This window comes from Hylaeus anthracinus, unplaced genomic scaffold (genome assembly GCF_026225885.1).
Source record: "Hylaeus anthracinus isolate JK02 unplaced genomic scaffold, UHH_iyHylAnth1.0_haploid 12002, whole genome shotgun sequence".
Classification (NCBI taxonomy): Eukaryota; Metazoa; Arthropoda; class Insecta; order Hymenoptera; family Colletidae; genus Hylaeus; species Hylaeus anthracinus.
In genome coordinates this window covers 10,532,191-10,552,220 of record NW_026534349.1, presented here as the reverse complement: position 1 = coordinate 10,552,220, position 20,030 = coordinate 10,532,191, and the positions used below count along the sequence as shown (strand labels likewise).

General features: G+C 44.3%; 1 protein-coding gene across 5 annotated transcripts in view; it reads left to right on the top strand.

Annotated features, from left to right (window-relative positions):
* The window catches only part of LOC128892049 (serine/threonine-protein kinase NLK), a 187,570-nt gene that overhangs the window by 100,489 nt on the left and 67,051 nt on the right, over nucleotides 1-20,030 (top strand). For all 5 annotated transcript variants that reach the window (XR_008461000.1, XR_008460998.1, XR_008460999.1 and 2 more), the window contains 2 exons: nucleotides 2,408-2,537; nucleotides 3,784-3,839. Coding sequence is in view for 2 of the 5 variants with exons in the window: in XM_054152119.1 (XP_054008094.1) it covers nucleotides 2,408-2,537; nucleotides 3,784-3,839 (186 nt within the window). In the remaining 3 variants the exon portion in view is untranslated. The remainder of the gene's footprint in view (nucleotides 1-2,407; nucleotides 2,538-3,783; nucleotides 3,840-20,030) is intronic.

Below are 20,030 nucleotides of genomic sequence, written 5' to 3'. Positions count from 1 at the left end.
GGCAGAAGGGAGCAGTCACAGGTCCATCGCGGCGGACAGAGATTACGCTCGATTCACTAAAGCGGACTCACGAAGCAAGAAAGGTACGACGACCTTCGAAAAGGGTCAACGCACTCCGCCTGCCAAGCATAACGGAAGCGAAGCCACGGATTTCGAGTAGAACGAGCCTGAATGCGCGCATGCGACATGCACCGCGGACTTGCCGCGACTAATTTCTCGCGACTATCGCTTCCTGTTACGGAACATAGCCTAGTTACCCTCTAGCTTTTCATAGCTAAGCTCAGTACCATCTAAGCTCCCGTATCTAAGCCTAGGTGCCTTCTAGCTTTCCATAGTTGAGCTCAGTACCATCTAAGCTCCCGTATCTGAGCCTAGTTACCTTCTAGCTCTCCGTAGTTGAGCTCAGTACCATCTAAGCTCCCGTATCTGAGCCTAGGTACCTTCTAGCTTTCCGTAGTTGAGCTCAGTACCATCTAAGCTCTCGTATCTGAGCCTAGTTACCTTCTAGCTCTCCGTAGTTGAGCTCAGGACCATATGGGCCTCCGTATCTGAGCCTAGTTACCCTCTGGCTTTCCGTAGCTGAGCGTAGGTGTCCCCTAGCCCCCGTAGCTTCTATTACCTAAACCATGAAGGTTTCACTAAGCTCAGTATCGCTACTAAGCACCCCAATAGAAAAAATACAATACGATGCAATGGTTCGCAAGATAATAGAAAAAAAGAATAGTGGAAATTACTTTATCGCCCTTTCGGATAACGTCGGTGGGAAGGGTGGGTCCAGGGGTGGTCGCGAACGAGATTGACTGGCGAATGAAAACGAGGGATTGGAATCGTCGGTTTGCGGTATAACCGGCTGACAATGAAATCGAACCACCGTAAACGGACTAATTGCAGGCACAATAATTATTCCGCGGACGAGGCCCCGCTCGAGGGAGGGTGGCCGTGTCGTCTGGTCGCGTTCACGGATTACGAATCGATATGGGAGGGCTGGCTTCCGTTATTAACCCGCGCGGGCAGAGCCTGGCGCGTGCACGGATCGACGGATAACGTCGAAATTTATGGTCGCGCGTGCACACCCGCCGCAGACTCTTCGGGGACCGTCGCGAATAGGGTAGAAGAGCGGCATCGGTCTCGATCAGCCGACGAATCGGACGATTCGAAATTTCGGAACGTTACGCCGGGATCAACGGTGGCCACCAGCTTTCCCGAGATTGAAATTCAGTGAACAATGTCGAGGGGAGAGGGGGTTCGTTGAAGTTTATTTTTGCTCTTTGCTCCGAAATCACACCAGTTTCTTTGGTTCTTGCATCGGTTTTAGATGGTGGTATCGTTCTATTCGCCCTGTAGCAGGAGCGAAGGTAAGGTAAGGTTAGAATGGAATTTGTTAATGAAAGTTGAGATTTTTTCAAGTATAACTTCTTATACAACGTCAGACTGATTTAATATTAGCGTTGAATTTCCACGTAGGATGAGGTTGGAAAGAGAACGTGAGAGAGTGCCTTGCATTATCTTTCAAATATCTGGAAAGAAATAATAAAATTTTACCACCGTATCTAAAAAGTTACACTTCTAACGCGTAGTATCTTTTTAAGGGTATTATAGGTGCGTCGCTGAGGTTTTCACGATGAAAATGAGTTCAAACACGGCCTCGTTCGGAGCGGTTTTAATTTTACGCGATTCGTAGTTACTTTGGAAATGATTCGAATGACGATTGATCGATGTTGTCCGAATGGGGTCGTGTTTGGACTCGTTTTCATCGGGAAAATCTCTCCAATTATAATGCTTCTATGGAGATACAACGACAAATTGAATAGAATAATAAGTAGCAAACAAGATACGATAACGAATAATCTCATCGAGATTGCATAGAACCTCGTCACATTTAATGCAGAGTACAGGAATAATAAATTTCAGCTCGCTTTATTATGAATCTCGTTACAGAATAAACATATCCGATGAAAATTTAATTCTAATTGTTACCAAAAAGGAGAACAAGAGGTTCTACTAAAATATTGAATTATAGCTGACGCGGTAGGAATTTTATTTAGCTCGCGAAGATTCAAATAATTACAAGAAAGGGAAATAATAGAGTTGCTTTACTGGGATATTAAATTTAATCTCTCGCTGTACGAATTTTGTTTGATCGATGATGAACCAGTTTTGCGAAGAATTCGAATAATTACAAGCGAGAGAAATAATGGGTACTCTACAGAAATATCAAATTCGAGCTCTCGTTGGACGAATTTTATTTTATCAACTACAAACGTACTCGTATAGATTCGGATAATCACAAGGGAGAAGAACAACAGCTTTCGAATCAATTGTAATTATTTGCACTTCAGGTTAATTAAAGCCTCGCATCCATATTGGCTTGGCGATCGACGAATAACCATTTCTCTATGATTTTCAGGGCGGTCACGGATCCGAGGGACGGTAGGAGAGTGGCTTTGAAGAAACTGCCAAACGTCTTTCAGAGCCTCGTCAGCAGCAAACGAGTCTTCAGGGAGCTGAAAATGCTCTGCTTCTTCAAACACGAAAACGTGAGTCCACTTTTCATTAATCTATTCTAGAATAATTTTTACATTCTTTAATTATAACATATATAGGTATATTTTCATCTTGTCAGCGTGATTTCATTTCAAACATTTCAACTCGAAATGTTTTATCAGAAATTTTCATGTCCTATTAGTGTCCCGTACAATCATTTTCAGATTTATTAACAACCCTTTGCTGTAACATGATTAGCTTCAAGTATATGTATTTTCATTCTACCAATATGAGATGCACTTTTGTTTCCATTATTCAAACTCTAAACTTTTGTTTATCTTCCAACGAAGAAGAAATCGAAATTTTTCATCAGAATTTCGCGTATCTATCGAAATCACGAGTAAAATTGAATCGATCTCGCGATGGGAAGAAGCCAGAATAAAGACGTCCGGAATGAAATTCGTGTCGTCGTCGCGACGCTGGAATTCCGCGTCGACGTCGTTGCGATACGCTTCACCGGAAATCGGTGGCGCGCGTCCCTCCCCCCTCGGAGCCCTCGATTTTCCATAACTCGCTTATCTAGCGCAGCGGCTCCGCGCTTATCTGCGGAGAAAGGAAAATACAGCCGGCGTTTTGTTTTACGAGTGGCTGTTCCATATACAGGGTGGACCACCTACTTTCTGACACCTTAACCATCTCAGGCTTATATTCCCTCGAAATCATTTTAAGGAACGATAAAAATGTTAAAATATTATTTTATTATCATATGCAATAATATTAACACTAAACGTACCAAGCAGAGCCAAATGACCTCTTCTAAAATCCTTGTCGTAGATTCGCAAGCAACTCTGCCGCAAATGAGTTCTCTACAGCTAAACGAAATAGAAATACAGTACCTATATTACGAGCCAGGACGGAAAGATTCGAGTCTTTTTTAATGTTAAAATTCTGTTTGTAAGTTAAGAATTTTTTTCTAAAAATCAACTTGTTTATTACGCAAGGGGTCGAATGACTCATTATGGTAGGAAGTGGTACGTGTAAAGTGACGGTACGTTTAGTGTTAATCTGTTTTAATATCAAAATGTTCATGCTAATGTAAAGTAACACATTTAGTAAGTAATCGAGTAACGTCTATGAATTAAAGTCTCATGTAAAAAAATAAATTCGAGTTTGTACATACAGCAGGGCATACTTCGGAATAAAAATATTCTTCAAACGCTTTTATCTATGTCTCTTTTCGACAGTTTTCCTATGACTGTATTTTTGTTTTCTAACCAAGTCACGATCTTTGTGTCGCAGGTCCTCTCGGCCCTGGACATCCTGCAGCCACCGCACCTGGACTTCTTCCAAGAAATGTATCCTTTTCTTTGCTAGCCAGCCAAACAACTTCGAAAAGGTTTGTTCTTAGGATAAATTCCGCGAGTGCTGATTCTTTTACGGCGCGGCTCGAATTTCCAGGCTATTGTCTTTTTCCGCGAGGGTAACTCGGGCTCGCAAACCCCCGAGGAAACGAATTACTCGACCAGACCGCGACTTTAGAAATCTCGTTTCGCCGAGAGTGGCTTCCTTGACACAGGAAAATCGCTTCTCTTCACGATATTATTATTTAACATTGATTTAGTTTCTACCCGAGTTAACTAACCGCTCGCGCCACGCTACGAGGTATGACTCGAAACAAAACACGGAGCTAATACAGGCACAGAGAATAAAATTACCTCGAGAATGTTTAGTCCCCGAAACTCTAGACTTTGAACTTGGGGCAAAGTTGTAACTCGCTTCGTCTCGAACCCGATAAATAGTGATAAAATTGGACAACTGTGAGGAAGGGGGTGGAGTTTAATCGGATCACGCCAAGTCAACGATCTTGGCGCGTCCACGAGGCTGGTCGGTGTTTCCGGCGCGCCTCCACTTCCTCTTTTGTTTTCCGATTCACGCGGAAGCCGGCTCACGCAATGCTCGTTGGCCGTCTCAAACGACGTGGAAACTTTTAATCGGGCCCGAGTTCGTTGCAGCCAGCAATTAAACCGTGGAAGGGAAGAGACTCGATCGAGAACCGATCCAGAACTCTATTGAACCCTTTCTCGGCTCTTTCTCTCCATTCACCTCCGCCCCTCGACGCGAAAAAAAAAAGGAAAAACCTCCCCGTGAACGATTGCCATTCGGTAAACCGACATTTTCCGTTTTCTCCGCCGACCTCGTTGTTCCCTTTCTATGTCTTCAGCCTTTTTATCCTCTCCCTTCTTCCTTCCGCCTCCTCTGTAGATATCACGGAACGGTAATAACCGCGATCTTTATCGAGGAAGGATTCTGGCTGGTTCGAGGGGCGCGAACCTGGCCGATGAACGCTACTACACGGGGTGTCTGGTAACGAGAGGGGTGGGTTGGCGTCAAGGATTTTCGCGGGGACCTTGCTCGTAATCGAGAAGACGTTTTTTCTTGCGTTTTAGGGGATCGTGAAGGTCGTAGGGTTGTGCTGAAAGGATGGTGTTCGATAAGTGTCGCACCGTGGTACCGAGTTCGTGACGCCTCTCGAATCGAGGCAGTGAAATTTTCTAAATAGCTTGGACTATCTTCGCTAGAATACTAGCTACAGTGTTCTCGTCTCTGTCCTACTCGGTCCCTTAAATTCATCTTACGGTTCGCCAAGCCATTTAACTATCATCCAAGTGTCTAAAAAGAACCGGACTCCCTTCTACCCTGGACCACGCACACACACACACACACACATACGCACACACACGTGCACACACACACCCAATTTAAAGTGTCCAAAATTACACCACCACTCGCCACCATTCTTCAATCTCAGTCGCAGAGCCATTAACTATCATCCAAGTGTCCAAAACGAACCGGATTCCCTTCTATTGGAAATAAGTGGAATAAATGAGTCTTTTATTAATTTTAAAGTCTACGTTTATTCAACGGCTCGGAAGGACGCGTTAACGGTTTAAGGAACGGACGAGAATTGACACTGAAAACTCAGGCCTACGAGGAAGAGAAACTCTAGCGTATACTTAAAGAAAGAAAATTCTGCCTGCGCTCTGTTTATTGCCCTGGCCTTCGACGACAAACAGTCAAGGGTTCTCAGACCTGGTGGTGCCAGTCCGATACTCTAACTTACAGAGAAAGTGCCTCTCAATGCTAGATTCATTTTTGTTGAACTCAAATTATACATATATATAATTCAACACCTTCTACCCTGGACTACGCTTTCCTCCGATTCAAAGTGTCCAAAATTACACAACCACTCGCTACCATTTTGCAATCTCAATCGCACGGTGGATCGCCTCTGGGTGATAAATCTGTCCAGGGAAAGCTAGGGAATTTCTGACAGTCAGTCGAAGCCGGTGGCTGGAAGGTCCCGTCGACCATCCCTTCTCGAAATGAAATTAAACCCTGAAGTTCGGTCGGCGAACGGGGCGGGGACGGACACGTGTGCGAGAAGCTAACCTAATAAATCTCGAGGCACCTTTCTCACGTTACGAACGCTGGAAGATCAATAACGCCACGTTCGCGTCACGTTCCGGTGGGAAAAAGCCGGCCGCTGAATCGGGCCTTAATTTCCAGCCAGAGTTCCAGTCCCCGCCGCGGTGGCTCCAGACATTTCCTGGACGTCGAGAGTCCGGACGGCCATCCGCTCGCTGAAGAGCGGGAATTTTCGGCGAATTTTGACGAGCTGATCCTTTCAACGGCGCGGAAAATGAAGTGGAATACACGGCTCGCGAAAGTATCCCCTCGAACCAGCGCTCGGCCAGCGTATTTTACGTTTTTAATCAATTTTAAAGTTGCAGTAACCAATTCTAACTAATGCGGAGAGAGAAAAAAAAAATTGCGCACGGTTTATTTAGAAGAGTGGATAGGAAGGGAACGCGAGGCAATTAGCTCGAAATCTGTTGGCGTACGTTTAATTACATTTATTTGACGGCGGATATTAATTACGTGCCTTTACGTTTGATATAAAGGAAGACACAGAAAAAAAAATGAAAGGGTATGGGTGCTCTTAATTTCCGGAAGAAGAAACCAAAAAAATATTGAACACGGTTTGTAGGAATAGGAGTTGCTTCATCCCGTGACAAATGCGTAGCTTGAAATTTTAATGAAACCTCGATGAAAAAAAGTAGAGTGTTAGAGTTAACATTTTTATATTAAATTTCTTTAATTTTCGTAGTCGGTGAATATATCACGAACACGAATTTAGTACCTTCTAGTTGATTTTTCGTTGAAGCTGGTTAAAATCTTGTAAATTCTTCGACCTTCGTGGTTTAATAACGATCGCGTAACGTACACTCCTGGAATAACGTTGCTGGTCGAGAACAAACGGCGTTCCACGTAACCGTCTAACGATCTGTACGTAACCGACACGGCTCGGGCTTACGTAAGACCTCTGGTCTGCGAGAGGGAAGTCTCAGCTTCTCGGGACACGAGAGATTTCGGTAGGTCCCTGTGTATTTGCGTCCGAAAGGGGGATCTCGTTTAAGAGAGATCTCGAGATTGAAGTACGAAACACGTAAAACTACTTTTTGGGGTTTACACTTGGTCGTTGAGTTCCTCTCGACGGGAATCCACTTCATTCGAGTCGTCGAGTGACGACATTTCGCGGGACCTTCGCGAAGGAGTATTAGAATTTTGGTAAAATGTCGGAAACGTTTCGTGACCGAGTTATATATTTGCAGAAGCGCAATCCCTTTGGCTCGGGAATGCCGAGCATCTTCGCGAAGAATTCCTAGAATTATAACAAAATTCTTTAACACGGATGCTGTCGATATATCGAGGATTTCCTTAAAGTAAGTTGGAATTTCAACAAATTTGCGAGAAACGTTCCAGAACTGAGTTACGTAGAACTCGTTCCGTAAGTAGCGTTCAAAGAAACCTTGATTTTTAATCAGTCATATTTTGACACTGTCTACTTGTTAGTAGATTTATTTATCTGGCGCGAATTGCGTAATATATAATCCCATGGTACACACGAAGGCAGCTCGATATTGAAGTAAGATGCTCGTAGACGTTTCTCAGCTTTCAGTCGATAAAAAACGAAAGATAACGAATAAACGGTAGTTCCAGTTTGGTTCTACCTTCCGTAGAAGCAAACAGTGTTTCACCTTTTGTCGTCTAAATGAAAATGAACATTCTCTGCCATTTTGAAACCTTGGAAGTCTGATTTTCCAAATTAAATTTAAAAAAAGATATTAATGTATTTATTATTTGAACAATTTTGATAGCTGACGTTTATTTTTGTAATTTTTGTTCAAAAGAACATTACGCAATGGTAACACACACACAGCCAAATATGAAAACAAGCCAATTGTAAGTGTACGATACGATTTAAAAGTCCGGTATCAAATTCGAAACTTTTAGGACATTTAAGTCGATTACGAATCTATCTCTCTGTTCCTTTACTATTTGTCCCAAATTTGATCAGCACGATCTCCACTGACCCGATTGAATCCACTATCGATTTATTCATTCCAACTTCGTCCAAGTATTCCTAGTCCATGTTTTCCTGGCAGAACCCACAGTTCCCGATTATCTTCGATTCCTTCGCGATCCGAAGGATCCTGGTCGCAACCAAGAAGAACAGTAGTCGTCCGTCGCGTCGTCTCGACGAATCGGAGGTAGGCGCCGTCCAAAGTGGCCGAATGATCGATCGATCGATCAACGAGAAATCGATAGTCGATCCTCCTTAAGTGAACGGGATCCAGCGGACCAGCCACGAGAGTTAATCTCGATGAAGGCAGCTCGATAAATCAGCTCCCTCTCCAGCCTCTTCCTCGCCTCTTCTTTCCTCCTTCGTTTTCCCTTTCGACTTGTCTCGTGATTGCCCCGTGATATTTTCTTAACAAATCAAGATTATCCTACTATTTTCTCGCGTTGATCTTCGAGTCATCCACGTGGACAAGGATTTTAGAGAATCTTCTTCCCGGAGACATCGAGCCTCTTGTAGGTTTTCTGTTTATTGCTCTGTTCCTCTTTATTTCGAACAGCTTCGTGCCCTTTCAGTGACGTAAGATACAAAGGTTGCAAGGGTGTAAAGATGCCTCTGATTAAACCTGTATTAAACTTGCTCGTGTAGAAGTAGAATCAGCGAGCAGTGGGCGTATGTGTTCCCCAGGTCTTCGATACACCCCAAGAATTTTCAGTTTCAATTTTCTCTAAAACGACATTTTCCATTTTTTATACAAATCTTCTATCGAAAAGATTCCAATTAGTTAAAAATAACCGATACTTGCCCAAACCTTCCGCACCCAATTTTCTCAGAATCAACGTCTTCTACCAAACAACTTTACTCTTCGTTTCCAACTCAGTTTTGCATAAGCAATCACCTCGAAGTTCGCTAGTGCCGCGCATTTTCACCCAGCTCGCATAAACTCGAACGAGGATCCCCCGCGTCTATGTAAATCATCGTCAGCAATGGCGACCATCACGGACGGCGGGTGTCTCCCATCGTTTTCTTCTTTCTGGTCGCTCATCTGGCGCCCGTTCGTTCTCCTCGTCGTCCCTTCGCCTCGTCATCCTTCTCCTCGTCGACGTCCCTTGGATTATGTCGTGTACACGAGCCGTCCAGCGGTGCATGCACCGTTGCGATGCTGATGAGACACGACGCGATAGCTCGATTTACGGCTACCAGTTTCTTCTCGGTCTGGACCACCTGTTTCACGGTGCGGCGCACCTGATCGATTCGGGAACCATCGCGTTACGTTTTCGCAGGCTCTTCTGTCTGCGATCACCGTTGTCTGACTATATTTTTTTCCATTTTAGTTGACTCGAGATGTTTTTCTACGCTCTCTTTCAACGTTTCGCGCAGCTTCCACGAGATTCTATTAATTTTTCCTTGTGTAAGTTATTCACTGTGTAGTGTCGCGTGTATCACTGCTACTCCTGTATACTCTCGCACGATAGATTGTTATTTCAGGAGGCCTTCGTAAAATGTGATTTTTAAACTAACGCAAGCAAGAACACGAATCGTAGGGTGTAGGATTGGTCGTGTAGGAAAAGCGGTGCTGCGGATGCGAAGACCGTGGGTTCGAATTTCCGTGCTTTGCCTTATTTTTCCTAGAGACTCCTCCAAAAGTGTGTCTGGTAATATTTGCCATTTTAATAGAAATTTTTGTACTTTTCTGAAGACATTTCCTCTTCTATTTCTTCTATTTCATATCTCGGAGTACTATTACTCGGGCTGCTATTATATCACATTTTGCACTCATTCTAATTATATTATTCTTATTAATAACGTAAAAGTATGCTTCCATCTGAACGATAGATTTTTATTTCGATTATTTGATATCCTCCCGGACTCCCAATAATTTGGCGTACCTCGTCGATCCCCCGGCGATCTTTCAGGTCCACCTTTGAACCGCGAGTAAACAAAGAATCCAACGGCATCGCCGAGAGCCTCGACGCCATTAATTCTATTACCCGTCCGCGCGGCACTGTTTGCGTACGGATCGATTCTAATTCCATCTCCATGGAAAATTCACTGTCCTACGCCGTTCAGGGAACTTCGAAGTTGAACTTCGTTGAAAGCGACTGCCTAATTTCTAATTAAAGAACCCGACTAACCGCCCCGTCTCGCAGACGATACTCTAACGAGATTACCAGTTGATATAGCGGCCTGTGTGACTACGGGACTTTTAAATCTTTCACTACCCCGATGCACAATAGGAGAACGGCCATGATTCAGGGGGTGAGTGACTGCAGGTCTAAGTGGTTGTCAATGAGCCAACGATGTGCCACGAGCCAGCATGTAGTCTGATTAGAAGTCAAGAAATGAGTTAAGTGAAATTGAGGGAAGTTTCTGTTTGTAATATTGTTTGTTAATCAAAGAGGAAGCTTCGAAGAATACTTCTTAACCACTTGCGCTGGAAACACGTGCCATCCACGTCGTGATGCTTTCGTCACAGAATCGCCAACGACGTGGTATGCACGTCGTCGTGCGATTGTCACATAAACAAAAACGACGTGCATTATATTTGTATAATTTTATAATCAGTCGATGCTCTATATTCCCTTGAAAAAACTATTAAAAGTTTTGGGTAGAAAATAAATTAGTTTAGAAAATATAAATCTTTTTCCGATTTCTCTGAGAAATCGAACACTGTGTGACGCCTCTCAGCGAGTTACACATTTTTGCCAGCGCAAGTGGAGTGGGATCTACGTCTTCGCAGACCTAAGTGATCGTCAATGAGCCAAAGATGTACCATAAGCCAACATAAAGATTCTGATTAGAAGACTCGAGATTCATCAAGTGATATTTGAATAAAGTTTATGATACTCTTTGCGAGTGAGAAATCTTCGAAGCGTCCTTCAGTTTTGCGACCGTGTAACCTCGGAAAAGGTTGAATTAGACAGCGAAACCCAGTTTCCAAGTCCGAGAGCCGATTTCCTGACTCGATCGTCCAGCTTTCAGCCAATCCAATCGGATCTCCGTCGACGGGTCCTCGATCTCATCTGCATAAATCCCTCCTCCCATCCCAGGAATTCCCGAGCTACGAGTCCTCCTATCCGCGAAGACGGCCCCGAGTTTCTGATTAAGGGGCTGGCTTGATTGGATGAATACATATCGGAGGGAACTGTCGTTTGCGGAAGACAAATATAAATTAGTGATTTCACGCTCGCGGCTCTTGCTGCTGATTTAACCGGAGGTAACGATGTTTATGTTCGGGTACCTGATGGGTAGTTACCGTGAGATTCGATATTAATTTCTTCCTGCCTGGTGCGGCTAAAAATTCCCGCCTATTAGGAAGGTATCGTTCTCAAATTACAATGATCCCAAAATGGAGATTTTTATTTGGATATGTTTCTTGCCGATTTGGTTAAATTTGACCAAGTTAAAATTTGCATTATAGAATGAATGGCAGAGACTTGTGACCTAGAATAACTCTGACCTATGGTTGTATACTTGATAAAGAAGACCGAGGTAACCATATTTAATTATACTCTCTTGAGTGAGAAAATAAATGTATTCCTAGGAGAAGGAAAGAATAACTCAGACCTATGGTCGTATACTTGATAAAGAAGACCGAGTTAACCATATTTAATTATACTCTCTTGAGTGAGAAAGTAAATACATATTCCTAAAAGAGGTAAAGAATTAAAATTTGCACTGTTTGATCGAATAAAATCTGTTTATTTAAATAAAATATTTTCCATTCGATTAAAATTATGCTCATCGTAGAAAACAGCTCTCAAAAGGTAATAATCGCAAACCAAACAAGTCCCATTTAACGAAGCACCGTTTCGCCGATTATAAACTGCCTACACCCCAATGGAAACGGCAGTTCCAAATTGCACTTTCCTCCTAGAGCAGCCCCTCGCAAACATCCCTCTCTCGTAACATCCAGAATCCCTCAAAAACAACAGTCTTGGAGCTCCCTACGTCTCCAACGATCCTCAAGTCCTTGTTCTAAAAACGCCCTCGTGTCTCCCTCTTTTACGACCGAATCCACGGTTACAAGGTTCCGCGCCTTGTTTCGTCCCGAAGTTACGAAAATTACCGTTCCTTGAGAAGCATAGTTAGCTTCGCGATTCTTCTCCTCTCGAACCGCGGAAAAATGGTCTCCGGTCGGAGATCAACGCGTTCTCTATCTCTTACAGGAGAGAGTCTCGCGCAAGAGGAAGCTTTATTAATCTTCCTGCAACGCTACCGAATTCCACGATGGACATTTAATATTCGCACACTTCCAGTACGATTAGCTGCAATGTGGCACCTACTCCGAGGATAACACGGAGTCAGAAACTGTAGAAGTCCATCTAGCTTTCCGGAGCACCAATTCGAAACTTCTCTCTGCAGGTCTCCAAGGAGCCGAGCACCCCAACCGAGCCTCCCTCCCCAGCTAGCGGAGGCGAGGAATCCTCGTTGGCGCCGTTCTTTCCCTCGGTGCAGCCCGTCACCGTCATTCCAAGACTCCAATCCACTTCCCTGCATCCCTCTCTGGTCATAACGACGTCTTAGCCCATATCACCCCAGCTCCATCTCCGGCGATGCACGCCGTGGCACGAGCAATCGTGGCGTTGCCATTCCGCTGGAAACCGCCGTCTAATTTCTAATTAAGGATCCGCCTCGATTAGCTCCCTTTCACCGGATGGGGGATGGCGCTCTGACCAGCCAGACGTCTCGGTACCACGCCACCATGAATACACCATGGCGGTCGGGACACGCGGAGCTGCTCGATGGCAATCATGGATTATTAATGCGCACGCCACAGCGCTATTGATAGGTCGATAGCGTGCCATTACCAACCCTGCCACCCCTTGCGGCCACCCCATCGGACAGCAGGATGGCAGGTTTGCTCGAGTCCGTTTACACTGTTGCGCCGCTGATAATATATAACTTCCTCTTGAGGTACGATCGATCCTACGATCGATACGCGCCGACAGAGGGACTCGACGGGGTCTGCGGCCGGGGGTGGGCTAGACGATAAGTTGTCGTATTTGCTGGGCATTCGGGAGTCTGGGGATGCTTTGAGGTGGTTTTGTGTGTTTTGGAATCTCCGAGGACACAAGTTTCGAAAACGGAAGTCGTTTAACCTACCGACATTCATTTCTAACTACTGTAGTATCCGTGCCTCCCATACCCAACTATAAGGAGTCAAATTAAAACACGAAACGTAGGGTACGGGATTGATCGCGTAGGTAAAGCGGTCGACTGTGGATCCGAGGATCGTGGGTTCGAATCCCCGTGCCTTATTTTTTGTTTAGACTTCTACGCTACTTCTATCGTGATGAGACAAACGACTAGTCTTAAAGACACTCTTTTCAATTAAATGCGAACATATGTTACGTGTAACTGAATTAAATAATGCACGAAACAATTGTGTATGATTCATGTATTGCATGTAATAATTGTGCACAAAAATTTGAAAACGGTGATTGTGGTAGGTTTACCGTTAGTATTCTTCGAGTTCGAGATGTGCGTATGATAGGTAGCGTGGAATATCGATCCTCCATTTTGCGAGGGTGTAGCCTGGACATGGGAAAGCAACATCTCCAATAATTCATTTATTGAATGTAAGAAGTGTATACAAAAGTGTATACAATATTATTAGTAACAACGTCTTTATCACAAACTACAACTCCTCTTCTGCGAATTACAGTTGAGCATCTTCCACGTAGCTTTGTCTATCTCTTTGAAATACAACTCAACATCGTCGTCCTCTTTTTTATCCGACCCCCTAGACCACGTTCCATCAGAAGTTACGAGTGGAGTACGGGTAAGCCCTCGTGTACGGCGAACACTTTAGCGCTTTCGATGGCAAAGTGACGCCATTGAGATACGGTTTCAGCTGAATTTGTCGAATTCGATGCGAACCTGGCCACGGAATTGGGTTCGACGCGGTGGATTTTCCGGGGATAGCGCGTGAATTGCACCGCGACGCTCGGTCGTTCTGTAATTTTAGGCGCGCCTAATGCCACTTTATCGTCTCCGCGCTGCGCGGCCTCCCTTCCGAATAGGGGATTTCGGTTGCTATGGTGTATTCGGTCGCTGCTGGTTTTTTCGTTGTCGGCTTTGGGGACGAGGAATGCATTCTCGGTTCTTAAACGAATTTAGGAGAACGGCGCTATCGCGACGCTCGAAAGAATTCCAGTAGCATTCTCATCCTCTCGAATCACGAAAAATTATTTCCAGTCAGAGGTCAACGATTTCTCTGCTCTGAAGAGAGTCTCGTACCAGAGGAAGCTTTAGTAATTTTCCTACAACTCATACGATATTAAGGGAGTGGACTTCCGTGCCTTGTATGTGCTCGTACGCACTCACACAGCTCCACATCACTGTATACGTACACGGAACTGCAAAGGTTTGCGTATTGTCCTATTTTTATCTCAACGATGCAAATTTGAGACCTTTCAATAGTTGTTTCATGTACGACTTCGACGCAGGGACACAGTAGTAAAAGTGAATGCCTACAACAGGGTTTTTTCTTTTTTGTCTCGAGGGAACTGAGAATCAAATAATCTAACATTTGTCGTGGTGTTTAATTTTTCGGTGGGCGATCAACGTGTCAATGAAATACTACGTTGACGACGTGACTGGGGTCGCTGGAAACTCAACTTTCGTACAGAAAAATTGAGCTTCGCTTTAGCCTCCTTTCCTGCCTTTGTTCGAGACTTTTTTTCTCTATAATCCTGAGCCACAGTCAGCTTTCAGGCGGCGTTGCGTTACGCCTGGTTGCATCACGACGCGTCATCGGCGACCTCCCACACGCGGCCGATGGATCGGGCATATCCACGGTGAAAAATCGCGGGGGGAACAACAGCCCGTTGTGGGCAGACGGAGAAAGATAAAAACGCGTTTCGACCTAGAAACGTTCCCCAGCGTGGAAAAGGAGTTCCCTGTGCACGCCTACCGCGTCGTTTCCGTTTCCTTTCATCGGAACGCGCGTCGCGAGATAGAATTGTCATCGACGGTAATTTGTTACGCGCTAAGGAGCATCGTTTGTTCCGATTTCACGACTATTTCTGGAATTTAATATGCACGCGCGAGAGAATTTTTGTACGCGACGAGACCAACGTTCGGAACGACAAACATACGATATTAACCCTTGCACTCGAGAGGTGACTCTCAGTCACCATTAGGTTTCACGCAGGTAATTCCCCCCAAAATATATAGTTACATTTAAAAAATGAAACTTCACCGTCATATCTTTTAAATTAATAATATGAACAAAATTTCGTTCACGGCACAATATAGAACCCATCGTATCTTGCAATTTACATGTAAACAAATTTTTCGTATCATCAATAGTTATCGAAATATGCGTCTGTTACACTTTAGCGTAGACACCTTGTACAAATAGTACGTAAGTTGATTTATCCCATACCTATGTAATTTCAAGTTTGTACATTTTAATATAGTAGTCTCTGAATATTTATTGAATTCCATTGCATGGCCACTTTGCTTATGTGAATAATCACGAATTAATTGCCCTATGCGTTTTCTCGAATTCCCCTGGTCAGGTAGCCAACTAGTATCGCCCGTTTGTCGACGGGGAGTGCTCAGTTTCGACGTACAGTATTTAAATATCGCGTCCTCAAGCGTTTCCAATTGGCTCTCTAGACGTGTCAACGTAGTTCCCCGAGTCGATCAATGTTGTCCCCATTATTGCTCCGGTTGAATATTAATTTACCGCACAGAACGATGTATTTCTGGAACGCGGGGGGACGATCGCGTGAAAACTGATAGCAATTAAAATTTAATACGGTCAGGAGAGCTCTGGCTGCGTTTAATGCATCACCTCAGACGCGATATCAATAATTAACAATTCTATTAATTATCGACGTCAATTAACGACACGAAATCTGTCGCTGTTCGGGTCAATTCCATGTATCAAAGTTCCACGAAAAACATTTACCTAAACGTGACACGATCGTGGTCTCGAAACGCTCGTATAAATAAAGTAATTACCCGACATCGACCGTTTTCAAACGTTTCGGTATCAACCGAAGCGAGTATCGACTCGATGTGAATGTTTAAAACATCTCAAGTATGTTATGTAAGGATATTTATTTAGAGGTTCGGCGAAAACTGTCAAAATTCCAACACAACGCACGATATATCAGACAAAATCAAATCGCAATACAAATTGCATGACTAATCAATAAATTACTAACACAAATTGATAAACATAACTGACAACTATGAAACATACAAACATACCTAGTGGTTTAGATATAAACATTCATCCAACATTCACATTACGATACATTACAGTTAGTCCCCGGTGATCGTACTTAATTCCTTCCAGCGTGCGAGCGTAGTTACGAAAAAATGCAACGGGGGTGAAGCTAGGTAGGAAATCGAGAGGGGCAAAGGCTAGAGGGAGGAAAAAAGGTGTTCGTGGGTTACGTAGGTGGGCAACAGCGTTCCCACGGCGAGTAAACCGGTACTTACGAAAGACGAGACGCCCAAGCCTGGCGATCTGACGAGTCGCGCGTAAGTGCACGCGCAGGTGGCCGCGTTAAATGCATCGTCGAACGATTTCCGTCCCGAACCCGTGGCCGAGCCGGGTTTCACGGTTCCCCGCGCTTCGATTTCCCAGGAAACACCCACACCAGCCTGGACCCTCGTTCGCCACCCTCCATTATTTCCCGGCATTTCTTTTTCTTTTGCCGCGACAGCCGCTCCAGGAATAAGTCGAACCAGTTTTCACTCACACGCGACCTTTCTTCGGTCGGTATGCTATTTGGAATATCGTCGAGTAGCTACATAAATGAGAGCAGTGTTTTTTTGGGGGGAAAAATTTTAGCTTTGGCAGATTTAGAGGAATACAACGAATTCGATACTGTAGCCATCGAGTAGTTACATAATCCTTTTAATTATCGAGATCTTACTGAATACTTAACGTTAAGTTACGAAGTCAATTTACCCGTGCCATGTCGTACAAGATTTTTCAGAAACCGTTTATACAGGGTGTCCCAGCATCGGTGGTACAACCGAGAAGGAGGTGAGTCTACATGAAGAAACAAATCGATAATAAGGAATAAAATTTGTTCATTTGAGGTTTCGTTTTCGAGAAAATCGATTTTGAATATTAAGCGAGTACGGGCACACTTAACTATGGCTTAGATAGATGGATTTCGAAAACAGACTTTAAATTCACTCTAAATCCGTAGACAGAAATGAGTAATACAGCACATCATCTTGATACTAATGATATGAATACTATTTATAAGTGTCATATGTATAAACATACGTATGACTTGTATCGGGATCCCATCCATCTAAAGTTTAGATTCTAAACCATAGTTACGTGTACGCGTACTCTCGCTGAATATTCAAAACCGATTTTCTCGAGAACGAAACCTCAAACGAACAAATTTTATTCTTTGTTATCGATTTGTTTTTTTATGTAGAATCATCCCCATCTCGGTTGTACCACCGATGCTGGGACACCCTGTATATTTTGTTAATCACAAAGACCCGTATCCAAATTTATTTTCCTTCGAGCTTTCTAATTGATCTTACAAGTAAATCGACTTCATTTTTTTAAAACGTCGCTTCGGTAATAGAAGTAGTTCGTGTCTCCATAAATCGAGCGTTGATAAATATCTGCAAAAAAGACTGCAAACACGAATTTAGTTTCGAACGAAAATTTCTGGCCCTTCGTAACACGCGAAGCCATAAATGAAGGACAGACAATTCGAGACTTCCTTCCTGGAGTATTCTTACTCTCCCTTCCTTTCTCCCATACCCATCCATCCTATTTCGTATTCCACAGGTATTACGCACTCGACATCGGAGTCAGTTATTGTCTCCAGAGCCGAATCCTCCCAAATTTGTCTCGCTGGTGCACGAACGCAGAACAGGTTCCCCCCCGACGAGGAGGCAAACACGCAACGACGAATGATGCAACTCCTCGCGGAATTCGAACGACCGTGGATGTGCAAGCTCACGGGTCGCGTTTCTTCAAACATCGTAGCTCGCATCTCGGTAATATTCTCGCGATCCACCAGGCCTAACCCCACGGGCTGTCTCTTAATCAACACCTCGTCAGGACGCTTGGCTACCATCGAGCAGCTCGCCAGGCTCGTTCCCGCAGATTTGTTCCATCGTAAACCGGATTGAGTGTCAAATCATCGCCCATCGCGCTCAATCACCGTCGGCGTTCACCGTCGAGCGTTCCAGGCGTTGCATCTTTCACTGTCACGAAACGGGCTTCCCAGGACGAGGTCTGGGGAATCTGCGCGCGAGCAAGATGCGTTGACCCCTGCGGCCAACCCTTGGGAACGTTGGGGAAAATTATGTTCTATGAATTCGAGGGCCCTTTAATGAAGCGAGCTTGAAGAGACAGGCTATTACTTAGTAATAAGATAGTTTGAGCCGTTTTACAAACGATACATTTTAGAATCCTGATATTATAATAAATAAGAGTTCATACAAAACGTGTACAGTTCATTTAATTACGTTGTGATCTAAGTTGTGACCAGCCATAAACAAAGCGCCGACGAGACAAAAATAAAATGAAACCCAAAGGGGTACAAATGGAATCGAGAAGAAAATTGATGGAAAACGTACTAATCTGAGCGTGAACGCTCGCACCAGTTGCAGACCTACAATTCAAGATGTCTCTCCAAGCGCAGATCCAACAGAAAGACATGGATGTGGTTAAGCCATAAAATTGATGGAAGGTGCGCGCGTCTCCCAGAGGAGCCAGTGGGATAAAAGAAACCGGAGGCTCCTTCGGTGGCGATGGTTCGTCGTAAACCGGCGTCCAGCAGGCTCCAGGGTCCGTGGAAGATATTCAAATTCGCAGAAAGACGAGGAGAGGGGTCGTTCGATCGCGTGAGCCGGCGCGATTACACGGAAGAGGGTTTGCACGGTGCCCCGTAAACGATCCGGTGGACGCTAATATCCGGATCCGTCGGTAAATTCGCGATAACCGTAACCGGTCTATTAATTGATCGCCGACATCGGCGATACGTACCCGACGCGTTCATTAGAGCACTCATTAAGCGGAGGAACAGTCGTGTTCGCGATCCCCGAGCCGTGCTCTCTCGCGGCTTATTATGCGATTATCGATAGGCGTGCATACGCAGCCGATACGCATACTCGCGTGTCGAGGCCGGGTAACGAGCTACTACAACCCCTTCACGTTTCGCCTTCGCGATTCGTTACGTCGCGATCTTGATGAATCCGCACTGGGAACTGCCAGAGTGGCGCACTCTGGTTCCGTGTTGCGAGATCGGGACGTTTGATTCGGTTCTATGGTCGTATTGGGTTAGAAACACCTGACAGGGTTGCGTTATACTTGGGTTAATTGACTAAAACACAAGCGCCACGATGTTCATGAATTCTCAAATTGTCTCTTATAAATCTAAAGACTACGATTCGAAACAGTAAATGTGACAATGGGGGAAAATCCTTCGAATTATACCAATTACAAGCAGGTAAGTTCGTAAAAGGTAATTAATTCCTTTCATATCGGGGATCCTATTTGTGACCTCGATGATGTGCTTATGGGTTTGAACTTTTCACACTCCCTAACACCTTCTAACACATCCTACATTATCCTAAGACCTTCTAACACCTCCTAACAACACCTAAAATCTTTTAACACCTACTAACACTGCCTAACAACTCCTATCAACTTCCAACACACCCAAACAACTCCTAAGGCCCCCTAATATCACCTGACATTTCCTTAATCAGTTCCCTTCATTTCTTGGCACTTTTCCCGCTAATTTTCCTGACCGACCCTCGCACATCATGTTCTTCTGATACAAAAGGTAAGTTTCGAGAAAGAAATAAGAATTATGTCAACTCCTCCTTCATCATGTTCCTCTAATACAAAAGGTAAGTTTCGAGAAAGAAATAAGAATTATGCCAACTCCTCCTTCATCATATTCTCCTGATGCAAAAGGTAAGTTTCTCTTGATAAGAAAGGTAAGTTCCGAACCAAGGTTATAAGTTTCCTCTTTGCATGTCATGTTCTCCTGATACCAAAATGTTAAATCGGCCAGAATTTCGAAATTCAGCAAAAATTAGCCTCTTGAATTAGGCGCCAACGTGCCACCTCCTCGCATATCATGTTCTCCTGATACCAAAATGCAAA